The following is a 20,335-nucleotide window of genomic DNA, read 5'->3' as shown; positions in this document are numbered from 1 at the left end:
GGTCAGGAGGATGGAAATCGAGGGGATAAACTGCTTTGAGGCAGTGGATAGGGCTGGGAAGGAAAAGAAAGGCTTGGACTGAGTGCTCTCCTCAAGTCAGAGCACACGTGATGCTTTACTGGTTACTCTCCCACAGGGAGGGGGTTTGAAAAGGAATAAATGGAAAATCTCACAGCTCCTGCAGCCGGCCCAGTGTCCTGATAGCCCCGGGGAATTCCAGCAGCTCGTTGTAGTTCAGATCCCTGAAAGACAGATAAGGGAAATACATAAATTAACATTTCTGTAGGGACTTGACCTTTGAAGCTGAGAACTTGGTCCTTAACATGGGAGACAGGTTTTTCCTGCCATGCTGATCCAGCCACTGCCTGGAAACACAATCTCACCCATTCCTGCAGCAGGAATATTGCTGCAGGAATATTTCCAGCTGGGAGCACTGTCAGGTGAGAGCCAGTCCAAGCCACGGCTGCTGCCATGGAGCTTCTCCCTGCCAAGTGTCCCGTGCCCAGCACTGGGCACTGGAGCTGCTCCCCATCTCCTGAGGGCCCTGGCCCCTTCTCCCAGGAACTCAGCCCCAGGCCTTTGGCTCTGAGTAATTTTTATTGTCTCTCCAGGTCAAAATGGGGTTCTTTGAAGGACAAGAAACATGAACAGCCTCAGTTGTGTGGGGCCCATGAAGGGCTTCTCGGGCCCCCTTGCTCTGTGGTGCAGAGGGGATCAGGGACCATCCCCTCAGTGGGGACATTCCTCATTCCCCTCTTCAGGACATTGGGTCTCCTTGTCACTGGACATGCTGTGGCTGGGAACAGGAGTCTGTGGGAGGACTTAGGTCTTCTTCTGATGGTTGGAGCCAACCTCACTTTGGAATCTGGGAGCCAAAGCTGGAAGTGATGTGCAAGAATTACTGACACTGTTGAGCATTAAGTCTAATTTGCTGTGTAGTGAAATAAATAAAATATACTATGTTGGTTGTAATGACAGGTGTAGAATTTATCCACCCTGACTTGGCAACTAAAAGAGACATCTGAGTCTGAATGAAATCTCAAGAGTTGTGTTTGTTCTCCAAGGATGGGCTTAACCTCTGGAAAAGGATTTATTTGACTTTTGGGGCACTGCTGGCAACTGGGAGAAGCAGCCCTTCAAAGGCACCAATCCTGCTATCGGCTGGAGGGTGCCCATGGAGACTGGCTGGGCTTTGGGTGTGCAGCACTTCTCTAGCATACCAAACTTTCTCCTTGGAAGGCAATTTCAGCTGTCACAGTAACATTTGGCACTGTCCTGGCCATCCCACTTTGCAATTCACTGAAGTCTGAAAGCCATGCGACTGCTTCCTACCTGCATGACACTCACCAGGTTTTAAGTGGTAGATACTTTGGAACATGATTACTGGCTCCTGGAGATTACTGTATAATTACACTTAATGAACCTCAAAGTAATTACCATGTAACCTGGATTGTGGTTTATGGAACAGAAATAACTGAGCATTTACACAGCAATGGGCTGCTGCCCAATTACCCTGTAATTCTCATCCTCTGGCCCAGGCATGGTCATTATGTTATGATCTCTCTTGGCCCCCTTGTCTCTTACATCTTCTCTCACTACCAGTGCCCCTGCTTGGGAACGACTCCATGGCACCAGCTCAGCTTTGCCCTGAAGGTGTTTACATGGGAAGTCAACCCAGAGAGTCTCTCCAAATAGGTCCTTCCAGGACTTCCAGTTTATATGATTTATGTCTTAGGGAATGCTTATCACAGAATTACAAGATAGGGCACAAACCCAAGAGAAAAATATGGAATGAGGTTGTTGTGGGCGGATTTTGTCAGGTTTAGCTCTGACAAGGTCCAACCAGACCTTGCTGCTGGATTCCCTGAGAAGCCCAGGTGCTGTGGCAGGTCCTGGTTTGGCAAGGTCTGTCCCCTGACACTGAGGGCAGTTTCCCCTCCTCCAGTTACACAGGGATCAGGATGCAGGTACTCTGTGTAGAGATTTGAGCAGATGAATCCTGCTCCTGTAGGACCCAGGAAGGGCTCATGCTGTCTGGCAGTGCTGGCAGTCAGCAGGGGAGGAGCACAGGCTGGCGGTGAGACCCTGAGCTCTGCCTGCCCACTGCCCACCCTGCAGAGTGGTGGCAGGGGCCCAGCACACCTGAAGCTGCTGTGCCTGTCCCAGGGCCCAGGAGTGGAACAGGAGTGGTGTCCCCTCCCCACATCTATCTAGGCAGGAGAGCTCTGCCTCTCCCTGAGCTTGCTCTGACACACTGTTCTCATCCTGCTCCAAGCAGATCAGTGCTTTTTCCTCAGACTTCCCCGCTTGAGCCCAAATTGATCTGTTCAAGAGTAAATAGCCCAACACATGACTGCTCATAGCCTCACTCTGGGCTTGTAGCTCCCTATCAGCTGCTTGGGTGCTCTTGGCCAGTGTCTGTAGATGGCACCTGCCAGTTCCACCAGGGCCTGGCTGAGGACTCTCACTGCACAGGCTTGGTTACCAGGGGCAGGACTGGTAATGACACATCCTTTCTCTGCTGCTCAGGAAGATACAGGAGTGGATTTCCCAAGTGAACAAGGAATGGGAAGTGCAGGCAGGACCCCACTGGGCATTTTCAAAGCATCAGTCAAATCTGGTTAACCTCCAGATCCCTGCACTGGTTGAAATCAGTCATTAGCAGCCTAAGTCGACTGACAGCCCCAAATTATGCACATAAGGTGCATAATAGCTTTAAAAATTTCACCCTGCAGTGACTCCCTGAAATTAGAGGGAGATTCCACAGGGAGCAGGAAGCTGCAGAGGTCATTCAAGGCTGGGTATCAGCCTGTGCCATTTCCCTCCCCTGTACCACAAACTGGGGCTGGGGTGAGACTGTGTGATGCCAAGAGATGGCTCCTGGTGAGCCCCAGACCCGGGTGACAGTCAGCCCATCACTGCAGTGTCACTGCCACTGTGGAGGCTTTCTGTGATGGCACAGGGCTGTTTCTGTGAGCTTCCAACAGATGGAAAGCATTGCCCAGCAGAGAGGAGCCTTGGCTCACCTGTGATTCACTAGCAGAACAAGGGATCTTAGATCTGCAACCGGTATTATTTACAAGGAATAATTCATTGTGCTGTAATATTTGCTCCTGTCTTTAAAAATGTGTTTCCTTTCCAGCCTGCACCTCTTCCAGGCAGGCTGGTCTTTCATCAGCAGATGAAGGTTCTGTTTGTACCTCCGCATGTGAGCAAGTACGTACAGGACCAGCTCTTCCTGAGCGAACACACACCGTTCCCAGCCCTGGCAGCATCCTGGGGCCTCCCTCCCCTCTGCACTTGACACATACAAAGAGCACTCATTGTGTTCAGCAGTTCCCGCTGGGTAAAATCCCATCTTGGAATGCTGGCAGCCACTGGGCTTGTTGGAAAGTGGAAATGCACCAGGTGTAGTCACGCTGCTGCACCCCGGCTGCCAGCGACCCCGTTCTGTTCTGCTCAGAGGAGTCAATGTGCCTGTGCTCGTTCCTGCCCTGCTTCCTGGGTTTTGGGGAGGTGAGCCTCCCTCCTGGAAAGAGCCCAGCTGCTGTGGGGAGCAGGTCCCTGGGTGCTGCTCCCAGGTGGCTGCTCTGGATGGCGTGCTGCTCTCACTGCCCTGAACTGTCCCCAGGGCAGCTCCCAGCCCAGCTCTGCCCGGTTCATGGGTTAAGCTGGCTGGAGGGGGCTGGAAGAAACCAGCACTCAGGATGGTCCTCAGGTGCCATCTCTTCCCTGCAGTGGGGCCACTCTTCCCAAAGCCCAGACCCAAACCATGACATGAAAAAGTTTTCCTGTCCCTTCTTCTTTCACAGAACTGGAGTTGAGCTCTGGTCCAAGCAATGACCCAGAAACAGCATTCAACCTCCAGCAGGGTGTTCCTGTCCATGGGGAAGTTTCTGTTCATTTGGTGAAATCCAGTCCTCAGGTCTTTCCACAGGTGCTGTCAGGCTCCATCTGGCCCAGACATCTCCTCTGTGCCTGCTGTCCCATGGGAGTTTGGCCCAGCCCATATGCCTGCTGGTGGATCTGTAGAGCTTCTTCCCCAGCACAGGGTCAAAGCAGATTGGAAGGACTCACAGCTCTGTGGGTCAGAGATTATTTTGCTTTTTGGTTCAGTGGCAACGAAATTTCCTCTCCTGAGCATGTCAGGGAACTGCCCATCAATCACAAGCCCTCTCCAGGAGCTGGAGATGTAGGAAATGGAGGTGCTGGAGCAAACATCTTGAAGGGTTCCCTTCCTCTCCCTGCCTTACCTGAGGTACTTGGGCAATGCTTTGCTTCCCTAGCTCTAATTCTGCCACCTTCCCACTGCTTCCCCATTCGAGATGAAGCAGGGAAAGCTGCAAAAAGCCACTTCACTGTTCCCACTGCGCTGCTTGGCACGGGCTGGGGTGGCCCAGCAGGCCTCTTGGCCCAAGAGAGCTGGACCTGGCAGTGCTGCCCCAGCTCTGGGCTCTGACCAGTCCCTCCCAGTGCAGCTCTGATCTCCACCGAACATCCCAGCAGTGTCCAGGATGTGGCTGATGCACCCAGGACTCCTGTCTGCTCTCCTGTCACTTTGTTTGTGACATGTGGGATTTCCTGGCTGTGGAGTGCTGTCCTTTTTGCTCCCAAGCAGATCAATGGCAGTGTTACTTGGTGGAAGGATGGCAACACACCATGGCCGTGCTATGCCAAACAATAGGGAAGCCTCACAACAACAAAAAATGAATTAAAGATAATGAGCATGACATGAGGGAGTTTTCCCCATTATCAAGGGCTTTTGAAAGCAAAGTCAGGCAGGCAAGAGGTTCAGAACTGATGTGCAAGAGCAATGGCTGTGAATAATCCCTTTCCTCAGCTAGGTTCAAAGTTACCAGCTGTAGCATGGCAGTGGGATGGCAGGAGGAGCCTTGTCTGTTCTTCAGCTTGAGATGAAAGCCTCTGAAAGGTCACCCAGTCTGCCCAAGACACAGTCAACTGGCTGGCTTTCCATTGTTTTTATTGCTAGAGGGAGCCTATAGCTTCATGTTTGGAAGATCTTAACCAACACTGTTGTTTATTTAGAAATAAAAGTAAGTTGACATCAAAGGCCCAGTTATTTTGGGCTTTAACTGCCAGGGTGATTTGAAGCTGACAGCAAGCAGCCTGGAACTATTAATATCTTCAGTCATGCCAAAAGGAGAGAAGGAGGGGAAAGAGTCTTAGGTCAATTTTCTGCCTGTTAGGGACTATTAGTGGTTCCACACAGGAAGCCAAAAAAAAAAAAAATTATATAGTACTATAAATTCTTCCATAAGCCACAAAACACCACAAATTTGCAGCTAATAAACCTGAAGATGAAGTGAGATTAGAAGCTGTAGATGGGACATTTGCTGACTATTTCAGTCCCAGTGGGGTTGGAGATGTTACCATGGTGCCTGGAGGGGACTTTGTGCAGCCTCCTCCGAGGACCTGCATTTCCACCTGTCCTGTGCTGGCACCTCATCAAGCTGCCAGTAAATGTAATTACTGCCTCTGCTAGTTGTGCTGGTTACTGTGGGCAAATCAAGCACTGGAAATGATTTAATTGGTAGTCTGGAAGCCCAAGGGGGCCATGGTGACCATGTAGTTTGACCTCTTGCCCAGTGCTGAGCAGACAGCTTTACCCAGACTCCATGCATCCATTCATGGCTTGTGGCTGAGCTGCCAGCTCAGTTCAAATATGAAAAGTAACTGCACAATCAGGTGCTGTCTTTTATGGGAACACAGACAGATTCATTAAGGCTGGAAAAGCCAAGATCATCGAGTCCAAGCAGTAACCCCACACTAGAACATGTCCCTAAGCTCCCTAAGTGTTTTTTTTGAATGCTTGCAACACTTTCTGTCGTGTAGCACCAGCCCAAAGCCCACTCTCCTGGCAGTGGCTATTATGGCAACAGTCCCCTGAATGGGGAATAATTAGCATTGACTCCATGATTGCAGAAGGCTGACCCATTGCTTTATTCTTCTATATCATACTATATTATACTATACTATTAAGAAACTTGTAGCTCTTACAGACTGATACAGCTTTAACTTAATTGGTCATTTAATCTAAACACTATCTAGTGTCTAATTAAGAAACTACTCTTTGGTAAACAACTTCCTATAACACACTCTACATTTGCACAACAACAGGTGCAGCAAATGGAGATAAGAATTGTTTCTTATTCTCTTCTCTGAACTTTGTCACAGCTTCTCACAGCTTCCCAGGAAAATCTTGGGAGAGAGCTGTGTCTCTCTGTTCAGAGGATCTGTGATTACCACAAGTGGCAGCAGTGTGTGTGCCCTTGCCCAGCTCAGCCTGGGGATGAGATGCTGCCAGTGCTATAAGAAGTGAGAGGAGGCAAGGGGGATGTGGAAGGACCCAGAGCACTTGTCTGACACCAGGCAATGTGCCCATCCCCTAAAGGAAGAAGGGGATGTTCACATGCACTGCAGAGACCCACCATGGGATTCATCTGCTAAGGTCAGTGTTTTCACTGGGCATTAATCATGCCCTAGAAAAACCCTTTTTTTTGCAAGTTATAAGGAGAAGCCAGGCTATGATGGAACTTGAGGAGTGCATGTGTGTCCCAAAGGTGCAGAGATGGGCTGCCCACTGTGGGAAGGTTGTTGGGTACTTAGGGTCCATGATTCCTGCCAGGAGCAAGCAGCAGTCTCTGAATGAGGATTAATTTTGCTGGCCTGGAAACCTCTCAGCTTCTCACTGATAGGGTGCTGCAGCACTTCACAGGGTTTCTGTGACACTGATGGTCCATTGCTGACTGTCTGTGGGTTGTGCCTTGCACCCCTGCAGCCACCAGTCCCTCCAGTGCAGCTCTGACCTCCACTGAACATCCCAGCAGTGTCCAGTGTGTGACTGCTCCACCCGGGACTCCTGTCTGCTCTCTGACTGACAGAGGTGATGGATAAATGTTTGATGTATTTTACACTCTGCCCTGCACATTCAGACACAAAGGGACCTCGGTGGGACACACAGAAACACCCACGAGCTGATGGCTCCGGAGGCAGGCAGGGAGGGGTGGCTCCCTGCCAGGCTGGAGAGGAAGGCAAAGCTCAGGGGAGCCTGCTCTACAGCAGAGCATTCCCCAACTGCAGGAAAGAAGCTGGGGATTTCTGCCTGCTCCCCAAGGTGCACAAATGGCTCGGGATCAGCCCCTGGAGCTCTGCTGCTGGCAGGAGGAAGCGTGGGATGGAAGCAGAGCTCCCATACATCAGCACATCCACGGTGGAAACGTGCCCCCAGCTGCCTCTGCTGCCCTTCTGCTGCCTGCAAGGGCTGCTCCTCCTCTGCACAGGCATCCCCTCACATCACACAGCTCGGGAGGAAGAGGCACAGACAGCTGCTCCAGGAAAGGCTCTGGCAACAGGGAAAGGCCTTGGGCAAAATGAAGCCCAAAGAGCCAGAGGAGCAGAGGACCTGTGATGGGTCACAGCATGTGTGCAGACTCAGAGGCTGGAGCTCGGAGAGCCCCAGTGCTGTTGCTCATTGCAAGAACAGTGGCCCCAAGGCTGCAAGAACAGTGGCAGGGGGGACCAGGCTGCAGAGCTGGTCAGGTACAAGAGGGGGTGTGAGGGTCTGGTGGGCAAAGGGAGAACAGGGCGAGTCCTGAGATGGAGATGAGCCTTACAGTGGAGCCATGGAAAAGTGCAGCACCTCCAGAACCACCTTTTCACCTGAACTGCCTTCACTTTCCCTCTTTTTTCTTTATAAACCTGCAAAATATCGTGTGTGACTGGGCTTGTGTTCTGCCAAAGCTCAGCCTGGTTACAAGGCACTGACTGGTTCAGAGCTGAGCTGCACGTTCCTGATAGCCCAGGCTCCTGCCTTAGGGGGAGAAGCTGCAGCAAACTGGGAGGAGGGCCTGAGGAGACACTTAGTCAGTGCCAGATGTGCTTGCCAGTTCAGTTTTAGGGGTGACTCTCACTGTTTGGAAAAGTCACTTTCCACTTACACAATGGTCAGAGCAGTCAGTGAACTTTATAGCTCTGTTCTTGGGCCAGGCACAGGGACCCATGCAGCCAGGGCCCTGAGCTGTGGCCCTCTTTCCAAAAAGCCACAAGTCCCCTTCCTTTCCCCATCCCCTCAATCTGGGTACCTGAGAGCCTTAGGTTGCAAAATGTGGCTGGGGGTGTGTATTCTATCCCCATCTGTCAGAGCTGGGCAGTTCTCTGCTGTTCATGGGGCAGTTTTCTTTATCTCTCCCACAGCCAACCCTCCCTCCAGCAGATCTCTGCTGTTCATGGCCACTGAGTGTCCCTGCAGGGCTGATCAAATTCCAGCATCCCATGGGGAGATGCTCCGCCCAGGGCAGGAGCCAAGCATTCCTACCTGGATCCAATCTGCGCCTGGAACACCCCAGCAGCCTTTGCCCACTGCATTCCCAGAGGAGCAGCTTTCTCCTGCCCTGCATTCTCAGAGGGAGGGCATGCTCATCTCCAGCAGCCCTGGAGCTCCAGAGGAAAACTCCAGCCTTGTGCAGGATCCCTGCTCCAGCAGAAGCACAGCTGGCACTGCAGGAGGGCTGAGCCCCCATGGGATGGGACTGTGCCACCACCCTGACACACAGAGGGTCAGGGAATGTTCTGACTCTGGCAGGGTTGTTTTGTATTTCTGCATTTCTATTTTTTCCCCTAATAAAGAACTGTTATTCCTGTTCCCATATTTTTTGCCTGAGAGCCCCTTAATTTAAAAAATTATAATTTGGAGGAGAGGGGGTTTACATTTTCCATTTCAAGGGAGGCTCCTGCCTTCCTTAGCAGACACCTGGCTTTTCAAACAAAGACACTGAGCCTCTTCTGAAGTCACTCCCATCCTCTGGCAGGGCAGCTTGGGATGACACAACCAAGCTCTGGTGAGCTGCCTGGGGATCCATGCTGACACTGGAGCATCAGGATGCTGAGGAAGTACCAGAGCAGCTCAGTGCAGCAAACAGGGTGTCCTTGAGGGGTCAAATCCATCAGCTGCTTTGGGAATTGTACAGATTTGGCATTAGCATCAAGAGACTGCACAAAAGGCTTCAAATTAAGCATGCTGATGGAGAGAGATCCACTTGAAGAGCAAGGTACCATTTGGCAGACTGTTTTGTGGGAGAACAGCAACGCCTGCCTGGCCCTTAAAGTGTTAAACAACCCTTATATGAGCTGTACTGGAGGTATTTCCCATTTCCTTCTTCCTGCCTTCATTGCCCAAGGTGCACTTTTTATTAATTTTCTTACTTTTTTTTTTTTTCTCTCCCATAGAAAATCCAGCTCTCCAGAGGAGTTGGTAGGTTCCAGCTCTGCTCTGCATTTACAGACTCGACTAATTACCCAGATAATGGGACGGGTGCTGTGGTAAGGGCATTTCCTGTGAGGCAAGGTTAGGCAGATAAAGTGCCTGGAGCCAGAGGGTTTTGGATTCAGCCCTTCTGGGAGACGTTTCTAATTTATTAGTGCTATTTTTTAAAAATAAGTTAAAAGGTTTTTAAATGAATGGAGATTTGCTCTTTCCAAGTGATTTATCTCCTCTGTGTGATGGGCGGAGGAGCTGGCAGGGATGCAGATGGGGAGGGAGAATCCAGGGAGAGAGGAAACAGCGGGGTCATCTCAGGTGGAGGGGATGGGCAGGGCTGCGTGGCCTCTCTGAGCAGAGACAGGCTGGAGATTTCCCAAAGGAGCAGCACTTCTGGGGCAGATTGTTCCTATTTTGGCTGCAGCCTGGAGGCCTCCAGCACTTTGAGCCGGTCCTGGGGAGCAGCCATTCATTCCCCAGCCCTGCCTGTGCCCCAGGAGTCACCTTGGCCCAGCTGGGGGCTGGCTGGGAAGGCTGGACACAGTCAGGACAGGCTTCTACTCTCTCCCAGCACCAGGGGCTGTCTGTGTGAGTGTGCCAGGGCAGGGGAGCCCTGGCCCCGTCCTTGCTCCCTGGGACCCGGCCATTTCCATGGCAGGGCCACTGGCAGGGTCACAGCTCTTACTTCTGCATTTTCCCCTTTGCCTCAGCAGCTCCAGACAGAGCTCTGAGCAGGTGTTGGGGAATGTGAGGTGGCTTTTGTGGTGGGGGACCTGCACAAGCCTTGCCAGGCTGCTGCTCGGCACTACCAGCCCAGCTGAGCCACCCCTGAGAGCACAGACCTGCCAGAGCCACTGCTGCTGCCCACCTGCCTTGTAGCAGACCCCCAGGGACTCTCATCCTCATCAGGCTTCCTGCTGTGTGTGTGTGACAGTCAGCCCCCAGGGCCACCACCTCCCCTCTCCCTGCTTGCACAAAACAGTCTGATGGGAGAAAAAAAAAAGCTTCCTCCTTTTCTTCAAAGCAGAGATCCCATCCCAGGGGCATCCCACGGATCTCCCCAAATCCTCCACTAAAGCAGTTGTGGAAGTCATTCATTGAAAATGCCACTGGGATGGAATCTCCAATGAGTCACTTCCACAACTGCTTTGGTGGAGGATTTGGGAAGATCCCTGAAGAGCCTCTGTCCCCTTCCAGAGCTGCACTCTGCACTTGCTCTCTGGGTCTGCTCTGCTCTGCCATGGGGACACTGAGGGCTGCCTAATAGCAGGGAAGGTGGAAATGCTGAATGATGGTCTGTGTGTGCTGGTGTTTGGAGATGGAACTGGGCCAGCTCTAAGCTTCAGCTGCCATGGCTGTCTCTGAGGCACACACACATTCAAACACCTGTGGCTACACAGGTCCAGGTCAGCTTCCCCTCCCATCCCTCTGCACAGAGCAGTGACAAAGAGCTGGTCATGCAGGGGGGTTTCACATTCCCCTTCAGCTGTGATCCATGAAATATTAATATTTTGGGGACACAGAGGGATAAACTCAGTGTTATCTCAGTCTACCTAACGAGGCTGAAGTTGCAGAATGTGAGGTATGAGGCAATTGTTCATCAGCCTTTGGACTGTGCTCAGACTGATAGCGAAGCTCAGGGACCTTGGGACACTGCTCAGCTTTCCAGGTGAAGGTGGTAAGGAGGAAACCTGGGCATGAGACCATCCTCCCTGTGGAAATTGATGTCACAGGGATCCACCCCCTCATGAGAAATCCTTTCCTCAGAGAGCAGACGGGAAGCTGGCCCCTGTGTTAGCACCATGCAGGCCTTTGGCTGGCAGTTTTCCCTTGCTGTTCCTCTGAAACCACAGCCATGCTCTCTCTAGCACTGCCCCAGCCCTGAGCACAAATCTGGTGTTCCCAAGAATCAGTCTCTGCCATTGCAGGGATGCTCCTGGCTGCAGCTGAACTGTCCTTCCATCAGTTTTCTCATAACACTTCTACTCACCAGGCTTATGACACACAACAAATCTCATCACAGAATCATGGGATGCTTTGGGTTGGAAGGGGCCTTAAAGATCATCTCATTTCAAGGCCCTGCCATGGGCAGGGACATCTCTCACTAGAAGATGTCTAATCCCCTTTCCCTTCTTTCTGCTTTGTTAAAGACTAAGAAATTAAGTCTAAGGAAACGTAGAAGTTAAGATCTTTCCATCCAAATGGCAGAAGCAGATTATGCTGCTAGATGTTTTACAGCAGGAGCTAACATCCCAAAGGACAACCCAAAGGAGGATACACCATGGGGCAGGACTGACAGGGCAAATCTGGAACAGGGTAGCAATGCAAAGAGCATTGTGTCTGCAGTCTCAGCTCTTGGCATGCCTTGCACCTACTTCTTGCAAGAGATGGTGCTTCTCTTGACTCCTTTTCATTTCACCTCTCCATTCCTCACCCTCTCAGGACACCCTCACCCCGATGTGCCAGGCCATTTGCCATGGTCCAGACATTCACCTTGGCCACAGGCCAAGCCCATGCCAGTGGGTGATGGATGTCCTTCCCTGGGTGTTTATGGTCTCCATGCCCAGCAGGGCAGTGCTGCCTCCTCCCTGCATTTCCTGTCAGCATCCCCTGACCTTACACCTTGTGTGGAGGGTCAAGGCCATTACCCAAAGGGGCTACAGGAAGAGTGTGTCACATCAGGATATTTACACTCTCATTTACTGCATGTCTTTGGGAAAGGGCTAAAAAATGCCAAGCTTCTCCCACTCTGACCATCTAATCCCTGGTTCCATGGCTCACCTTGGGGCTTCTTCCCACAGCCCTGCAGGGTTGTTCTGTCTCATCTCTCAAGCTGATGGGAGCTGGAGAAGGAATCTCACTGCTTTACAGGGATGTTTCGAAACCCCTTTGGAAGCTGGCCCAGGCTGCTCTGAGTTGCTTCCAGCCTACCTGCCAGCTCTCCTTCCCAGAAAGAGAAGGCTGGGGGGGTGGCTGGGAAGCAGGCAGGTCTTGCCCCGACAGAGAAAATTTTCTTGGAGCTGCTTTCTCCAGTTTCATGCTGGTATTTGACTCATAGAGACCTGGTGGGTGCTGCACATCTGCCTGTCCCCCATCAGTGTGGAGAACACAGAGCTGCTCTTGCTGTGCACTTGGCAGAGCTGACTTGTGCACAGGAGCTGCAGGCCAATGCAAAGGAAATGTGAAGTCATTCATCTGGCTTCACCTCTTTCTAGATTTGCTGCCCTCCTGAAATATCAGGGCCAAGCCCTCTCCAAGAACAAAGATGCTCCACTGGGATCTGTTTTTGCAGAAATGTTGGGATTTGGAGCAGGTGAGCAGTGTGCTTGTACTTATGCAGCTCACACATTGCTGAGACCTGCACGGGGCAGTGCCTGCTGCTTCTCTTAGGGTTTTGGCATTTAATAAAAATAGAAGTTTTCCTGTCTAGCTGAATATGAGAAGAAATATTTCCCTTAGGGAGACAGAGGTTTTTGCACCTAAAACTTCCCAGGCTCTTCTGAAAAACCTGAAACAATGTTTTCCACTCAAACATTACAGTTCTTCAACTATTGTGCCTGGTTTATAATCAGCATCTGGCCACAAATACTCATTTTAGGAACCCTGGAGAAATTTCTGTCTTCACCAACTCTTACCATCCTGCTGCCTTCCAGGAGGTAACACCCACGGGGTAACTGAGAGCATGGTTTGGCCTCCACAAGCCAAGAAAATGTGCTAAGTGCTGTCAACAGAATGTAATCATAATTTGAGTTAAAGGATGAATGTGGAGACTGTAATAGTCTCCACATGCACAGGACCTGAGAGGTGGAAGGTAGATGCAGGTCTAGCAGCTTGGCTGGGAGAGTGCAACCAAAAGCTTGGCAGTTTTTAGCCCCATAGCTTGCCCAGCTTTGGTCAGCAGACAGGTGGGTGCTAAGGATTGACATGGGGGTGGCTCCACTTGAGGAACACCCGCACCTCAAGGGTCACTGAGCTGGAATGCTTGCTGCGTTGAAGGAGAGAACTGGGTGTTCAGGCCAAGAGGAGCAGAAGGCCTCTCATTGCTCTGGAGGACCCTGCTTCAGAGCAGTCAGACATGGAGGAGAGTGTGGAGAGCCTGGAGCTCCCTGCCCCAGCACAGGCAGCTGTGCAGGATGGGGCTGTGGGACCCTCACACCAGTGCATCCTGCAGGGCCTGGACACAGGCAGAGCCCTGCTCCAACAGGACCACCTTGGAGGCTGGATCCTCCCAGGGCTGCCTGATCAGCATCAGCAGAGACAGGGCTTGCAGAGCTGCAGTGCTCCAGAGTCCCCACAGTGCTGCACAGCCCTGGCCCTGCGGGCACTGGGAGCAGGAGCAGGGGACACGGAGCTCCCCAGGTGCTGGGTGACACCTCAGATGGGCAGCAGAAAGCAAACAAAGGCTGAGAGTGGGAGCAGAGTGGAAGAGAGGAAAAATGAGCATTCAGCAGAAATGGCTGTGGAAATAGAATTATCTCCCAGGGCTATGAAACCCTTTAGTCTTTTCCACAGCAAACAAGGGGACTTCTTTTCCTCTGCAGCTCCATCCTGCTTGGGATGGGCAGCGGCATCTCTAACCACCCTGGCTGCAGAGAAGGGTTGCCCCAATGCAGGCTGGGACGTTGCTGCATGTCTGCTCCAGCTGTAGCCCAAACAAGGTTTTCTTCCATCAGCGAGTTCTCTGCTTCCTCCTGCAGCTCCTGCCTTTGTGTTCCCTGGGCACCACAGCTTTGCCCTCACATATTTGCCTGTGACCACCAGAAATGACTGGGGAGAAAGCCAAGCTGGGACCCGTGGGTCACCAGAGGAGACTATCCATCAGCCTCCCACCCCTGGCACAGTTCAGCCTCTCCCCAGCTGAGCCCTTCTGGGTGGCCCCAGGATCTGCCAGTCTGCAAGAGAGAGACAATGTGTGTCATGGTCCTGCCCTGAGGAGTGTGTCTGGGGACCAAGGGTTTGCCTGCTGCTGCCACTCTTGCCTGATAGCTGCTGTTGGCACCATGCTGGGCACAGAGGGGCCCTGTCTCCTTGAGTGGCACTTGAATGCTGGGAAGCAGCATCTCCTTCTGCCATGACCTGGACCCCCTGGTTCTCCTGGCAGGAAGCGAGGGCCTGACTCTGACCCCGAGCCTGCATGAAGGGACATATTTCTGCACAATTGAAGGCATCAAGCACCTCTTCCAGTCTTTCAGAGCCTCAATTTATTTGTTTGCTTGTTTATGTTTCCTCCTGGGCTGATGCACAGCACATGAGGTCCAGGCCACTCATGGAGCTGTCACAGCACAGGGAATGTGTGGCCAGGCTGTGGGATGAAACTGTCCCTGAGCTCAGGGTGAGCCCCTACTGCTAATCACAGACAGTTTAGCTTGGAAGGGACCTCAAAGCCCAACTTGTTCTACCCCCAGCCATGGGCAGGGACACCTTCCACTATCCCTGATTGCTCCAAGCCCCATCCAGCCTGGCCTTGGACACTTCCAGGGATCCAGGGGCAGCCACAGCTTCTCTGGGCAGCCTGTGCCAGGGCCTCAGCACCCTCACAGCCAAGAATTTCTTCCTACTCTCTGATCTCAATCTACCTTCCTGAAGGTGTGTTCTGGAGGTGAGTTCATTCCCATCCTCCCTGCAGTCTTCTGATGGATTGTTTCCCAGCCACACCAAGCACATGGTGCACAATGAAATCAGCTGGCTATGAGTGATGCCAGCAGACATGAGATCACCTCAGACATATCCCACAGACCCCTGAGGACTTTACAGGCCCCAAACTCGAGTCAGCCTCTGGCTTTGGTCAGGTGTTGGGGAGGTTTTAGGACCATGCCTGTGCTCTGAGGAGGGAGACACACTCCCTGAGAAGGAAATGTGTCCCAGCTCTTGGGACCGCACCTGGACTAGAATGGTGTCCAGGGCCCCTTGCCAGCCACCCTGCTCACATGCACAGACCCCCCTGCAGCAGCAGCACAGGCACAGGAGGAAAGCCCAGGCTCTCACTCCCCAGAAGGCATCATACCCTGGGCATCCACTCGTGCCTGGAGCCAGCTCTGCTGCTGCCCTCAGTACATGGGGGCCAGGGACATGTGTGGGGCTGACCCCCTTTTCTGCATGTGGGAAATGGATTTGTAGAGACTTCTTAAAACTTGACAGAAAGCTCACATAGTGTGTATCTGTATGTAAACTTTGAGATAAGAAATGTTGACTTAGAAGTGTTATGGAATAAGATAGATCTTGTTGAGAGAGAAATAGAACAAGTTTCAAAGGATGATTTTGTAAATAAGACTGGATACTTTGAAGAAATAGAACTATGAAAGATGCGTTGTGTTAAGACCCACGAGGGGTACTTTTATATGATTGGCTTTAAGGCATTTACAGCATGGCATGGCAAAAAGCTGATAAGCCAAGAAACGCTTATAATGTATTGTAATTAGGAAATAGTTTGCTTCTGATTGTGATGGTGTGAATTATAACATCTGTATTGTCTCACCCTTCTCATGAGACTGAAATAAAATAAAAGGTTTTAAAATGCCTCTCAGTTACCCAACCTCTGGGTCAGAAAAGGGGTTAATCTGACAATGCATGCTGTGCTGGGGGATGAACACACCCCATGTCTTTGGAGAAGAGAATGAAACAGGGCACTCACAGGGTTTCCAGGCTGTGCAGCCCATCAAAGCCGTTGGCTCCCAGGCTTTGGATCCGGTTGTTGTGCAGGTGCCTGTGGACAAAACAGAGATGGTCAGTGGGGGTGCAGGCTAACCTTTCCCTCTGGTCCAGAACATCCTGTAAGCTGAGCACAGCCTGGGCTGGGATGCCAAGGGCCCTTACAGGGTTCCCTCTCTTACTCCATGAGACACATGTGGGGTGTAGTAGTGCTTGCAGAGAGCTACAGAGCTCCCATTCCTCTCAGAAATTCCAGGCTAATGCAGGAGTTTCCCCAAGATCTCCACCTTCACAGCTGCCAGGTGGCTGTGGATGAACATGCTTAAGCAAGAAGCTTCAAGAAACACCCTAGAGCTCACCTTAGCCTGGGCTCAGCCCATCTGTGGCTTCACCAGCTGTTCATGGGCACTGGGTGCTACTTAAGGACACAATTGTATTTGGACTCCTTGGAGTCTTAGTACCAGCAAGAAGACTTTGAGTGCAAAATCATCCTGTTAGTCACAGTTTATTATCTTTACATGTGAATGGAAAAAGAAAAAAAAAAAGAAAAAAAGAAAACACTGCCAGTTCCTGGACCAGCTCCAGTTTGATTTCAATGAAAGTTGTCTTCAGTTCAGAGCTTCAGAGTGCCTGGCTGAAGTACTGGGGCCATGCCACAGGCTGATGCACATTCTCTGCACCATAGGAACAGTTTTTTCCTGTTCCCCTTCATCCTGCTGCTACATGCCACAAACATCTAGTGCTTACAGGCTTGGGAGCTCCCAGCCTTAACGTTGGCACTGGGAAGCCGTATGCTGGGGGCCCCTGCAAAGCCACCTGGGGTAATTTTGCTTTGGAAGCTCTGTAGGTGATGCGTTTCTGGAGTTCTGGGTTCTGTGTTTCCATGGATGCCTCACTCCCCTGTCTCAGTCTTTTGACAAACCCAAGGCCTTAATCCCTGGATTCCTCATCTTGGATTATCAGAGGCTCTTGTGTATGGGTGCACATCTCAGTGCTTCTTCCGTGTCACTTCCTTTACAGCTATGAACTTGTGGCTAATTGTGCATCTCCCTCTGCAATCCCACTCAAAGGCACCTCTGCATCCATGGACAGAGTTCTTGTGAGCAGTCTGAGAAAAGTCTGCTGAAAACCAGGAGACAACCCACTGCTGCCCAGTCTGCACTTCTACCAGCCTGCACTTCACCCCCTTGGTGATGCCCATGCTTGCAGTGCCACGCTCTGTGTGCTGACTGCCCACCAAGGTCTCTCAGGGGGGGTTTCCCATCAGTTCAGATTCTCTTTTAACACTAAGTCCATGTGGTGAATTGCTGCCATACCACTCCCCTCGGGGATCCTTTTGTCCCATGCCCATGATAGCACTAGCAAGGGATGCACCAGCCTTTGTCCAATGCTGCTGCCTCCTTCCAAGAGCCTGGGGGAGGCTCCATCCTGGCAGGTGGATCAATGGTTTTTTCATTATTTGCTGCTTGATCTAAATGTGTCTCAGCTTGAAAAATCTCTCACTCCACCTGGATTTGAGCGTGAGCTGTTTGGCTGAGCACAGGCAGCTCCCACTGCCAAATATTGTAGGGTAAACCAGGAGGAAGCTGGGAGTGGAGGAGCAGGCAGGCTCTAGGGCAATTTGGTAGGGGCCTGCAAAACAGAAACCAGCCTGAGATGGATGTTTGTCATTGGGATGAGAACATACAAATATTTCAGAGGAAAGGGAAGGGAAGGGAAAGATATCTGATAAAATATGTTTGCTCCTTTGAGCAAATGGGAAAAAAGAAAAGGATGTTGCCTGCAAGCAAACTTGGATTGTGACTTTTAGAGGAGGAAAAAAGCCTGAGATCAAAATAAGAATCTTATGGGAGAAATTTCTCTTTGTCACAAGAAAAGAAGTTTGTGCTCAGATGGTTTCCTCCATCAAATGTTAGCAGCTTCTGGTCATGCTGCCTTCTCTTCAGTTGGTGCTGCAAACCACTTTGAGTTCTTTTGCCAATGGTTACTGCCTTTGACAAAGAGAGGGCTGGGGTCTGGAGTTGCTATGGGATCACATGAAGAGATACCACAAGAAACACATGCCCCAAACCCCTGTCTGCTGTGAGGGGACAGTGTGGGGACAAGGCAATGCTGAATGCCAGGGAAGGTGTGAGCTCCCTGGAGCTTTGTCAGGACGGTCTGACTGGACACCTTGTCCGAGCTCAGACATGCTGCACGGCTGACTGTTATCACTGCAGGCAGGCAAGGAGACAGCAGAGAAAAGCAATCACCTGCTGTGTTTATATTTGGCTCTAGAGTGCTTTGTTTGGAGGCAGAGTAATGAAAATCATCCGAAGGAAGTTCTTTGTTGGTGAGAAAATTATGAACAACCAAAAAAGGGAGTTATAAAAAAATTTGCTGTCCAAGCTGAACTCTAGAGTTACTCAACCACATGGCAATAATAGAAACAAGAGAGCTGGAAAGGTAAACACTTGAAAAGACGTTCCTGTCTTCCATCCTGCCTTTTTTTTCTCCCCTGGTAAACAAATTTTAACAAGTGGAATTGCAACATCTCCAGTGCTTGTCAATTTGAGCTCAGCCCACACAACGTTATATTCTGCCCTGTAAATTACAGCTCAGCTGGCTTGATAGCAGCTCAAGGTGCTTGATTCTGGGCTATAAACAACCCCTACGACGCAAAAACATGGGAAGTCTTTAAGCTTTTGCTGTAACCCACCAGTCACCTTGGTAAGGGCAAAGGGCTTTAGGAGCTGGGTCTCTTCCTTTGCAGGTCAGTGCCATGGGGTGAGGGTGGGTTTGGGCAATTACCCATGGAAGGCTGTGCCCAGGATGAGGACAGTCACTGCTGTTCTGCAGGCTGGCTGTTCTCAGCCATGCACTTCCATCAGAAGGAATGAACTTCAATGGCCACACTGAGCCCTGGTAGGGTGGGACCTCCTGGAGCAGCACAAGGGCTCCTGCCTGCCGTGGGATGAGCCAGCTCCTCTGCTGCCAGGTGAGCCCTTGCTGAAACCAGCATCAATGACAGTGGCTGCAGAATCCCACACAGGCTGGGGAGAGAGGCTGCAGCCTGGCTGGTGCCTCAGGTGGTGAGAAATTAGAAACAAAGCAGAAGAAAAATCAAACCCTACAGGATTAATTCTGACCCGCAATAAGAAACATGCAACAGATTCTAGAAAGAAGATTTTCTCTCCTTGCCAACAATTTCTTATCAGAAATTGGGAATAAATGTGATTTTCCCCCCATCATTCATGCAGCACCCTTAGTCAAATTTGTTCAGTTTTCATCTGACTTCCTTTTCCACTTAGTTTTTCAGTGAATTAAAAGGTCCTGGAGAGCAGCCTGAGAGACATTCCAACACAGACAGTAGCTTCAACTCTGGCAATGCCACCTCCAAGAGAACTGCACATTTATCTTACACAGAAGGGAAGCAAGCTGAGCTAGTGCCTAAATACTGCTTTAATGAAGGTGCTTGTCTGTATGGGCAAGAAAAGGGAAATTGTATCAGCATCTGGTGAAAGCAGACCTGGCAGGAGAAACGTGGTGCTGATGCCCACACTGGTAACTGGATGTCAATGAACTGAAATGGGTGCAGAGAAGAGCAATAAAAATGATTCAAAGGCTGGAAAAAAAATAGGGTGAAGACTTAGAGAACTCAATCTGTTTAGCTTATTAAATAAGATCAAGGGGATGAGTGCCGTGTAATGTATAGGATTCTTCCTGGTTAGAAACTGGGTACTAAAATGGTTCTGTGATTTAGCAGAGAAAAGAATAATAAGAACAAATGTCTGAAGTCAAAGCCAAAGAAAATTCAAATGGGAAATATGAGCGGGGTTTTTTTTAACACTAAGGATGATTAACCACTGGAACAGACTACAAAGAGAAGTGGTGGATTTGCTATTGCTTTCATTTTTAATGACTTAATTTTTTTCTTCTCAAAAAGGACAAATGCAAACATTTTCCATCAATTATTTATATTAGATGATTTGAACTAAGCTCAAATCTGACATCATATGAATTCTCCCCTGACGAGCCACTGCCATGATGAGCTTCCATCTTTATTGTAGCAAAATTGTCCTTTTCCTCAACTTGGCCATGGATAAGTAGAGAAATCTAAATCATAAATGATGAAAATTCCATGGATTGTTTCCATTACTGGAGGACCAGCATGAGGCTTGTCTGGTGAAGAATAAAGCTCAGTCAGAAATGATATTCTCAGGGTGCATTGGAGCACGATTTTCTTCTTCCTCAAGTGCTGGAGAAGGAAATCCACTTTTGCCAAGGCAGCAAGATTGGTCCTCCGAGAGAAAAGGCACTTTTGCCAATAAAAAGGCTCATGAATGGGACCCAGATGTCCCAGACAATATTGTTCTTAGTGATAATGAATTGCACATGCCTGGCACTCCCTGCCAACACTGAGGTTCCCAA

At 50.6% G+C, this 20,335-nt stretch overlaps 1 protein-coding gene across 1 annotated transcript in view; it reads right to left on the bottom strand.

The window, feature by feature from the left end:
* The window catches only part of LGR6 (leucine rich repeat containing G protein-coupled receptor 6), a 147,441-nt gene that overhangs the window by 25,046 nt on the left and 102,060 nt on the right, over positions 1-20,335 (bottom strand). The window contains exons 6-7 of the mRNA XM_041422531.1: positions 15,909-15,980; positions 174-242 (exon numbers count right to left, since the gene is read on the bottom strand). Coding sequence (XP_041278465.1) covers positions 174-242; positions 15,909-15,980 — 141 coding nt within the window. The remainder of the gene's footprint in view (positions 1-173; positions 243-15,908; positions 15,981-20,335) is intronic.

Source organism: Onychostruthus taczanowskii, unplaced genomic scaffold (assembly GCF_017590055.1).
Source record: "Onychostruthus taczanowskii isolate IOZ18803 unplaced genomic scaffold, ASM1759005v1 scaffold74, whole genome shotgun sequence".
NCBI lineage: Eukaryota > Metazoa > Chordata > Aves > Passeriformes > Passeridae > Onychostruthus > Onychostruthus taczanowskii.
The sequence above is the reverse complement of the archived record's forward strand: the minus strand, read 5'-3'. Positions and strand labels throughout refer to the sequence as shown.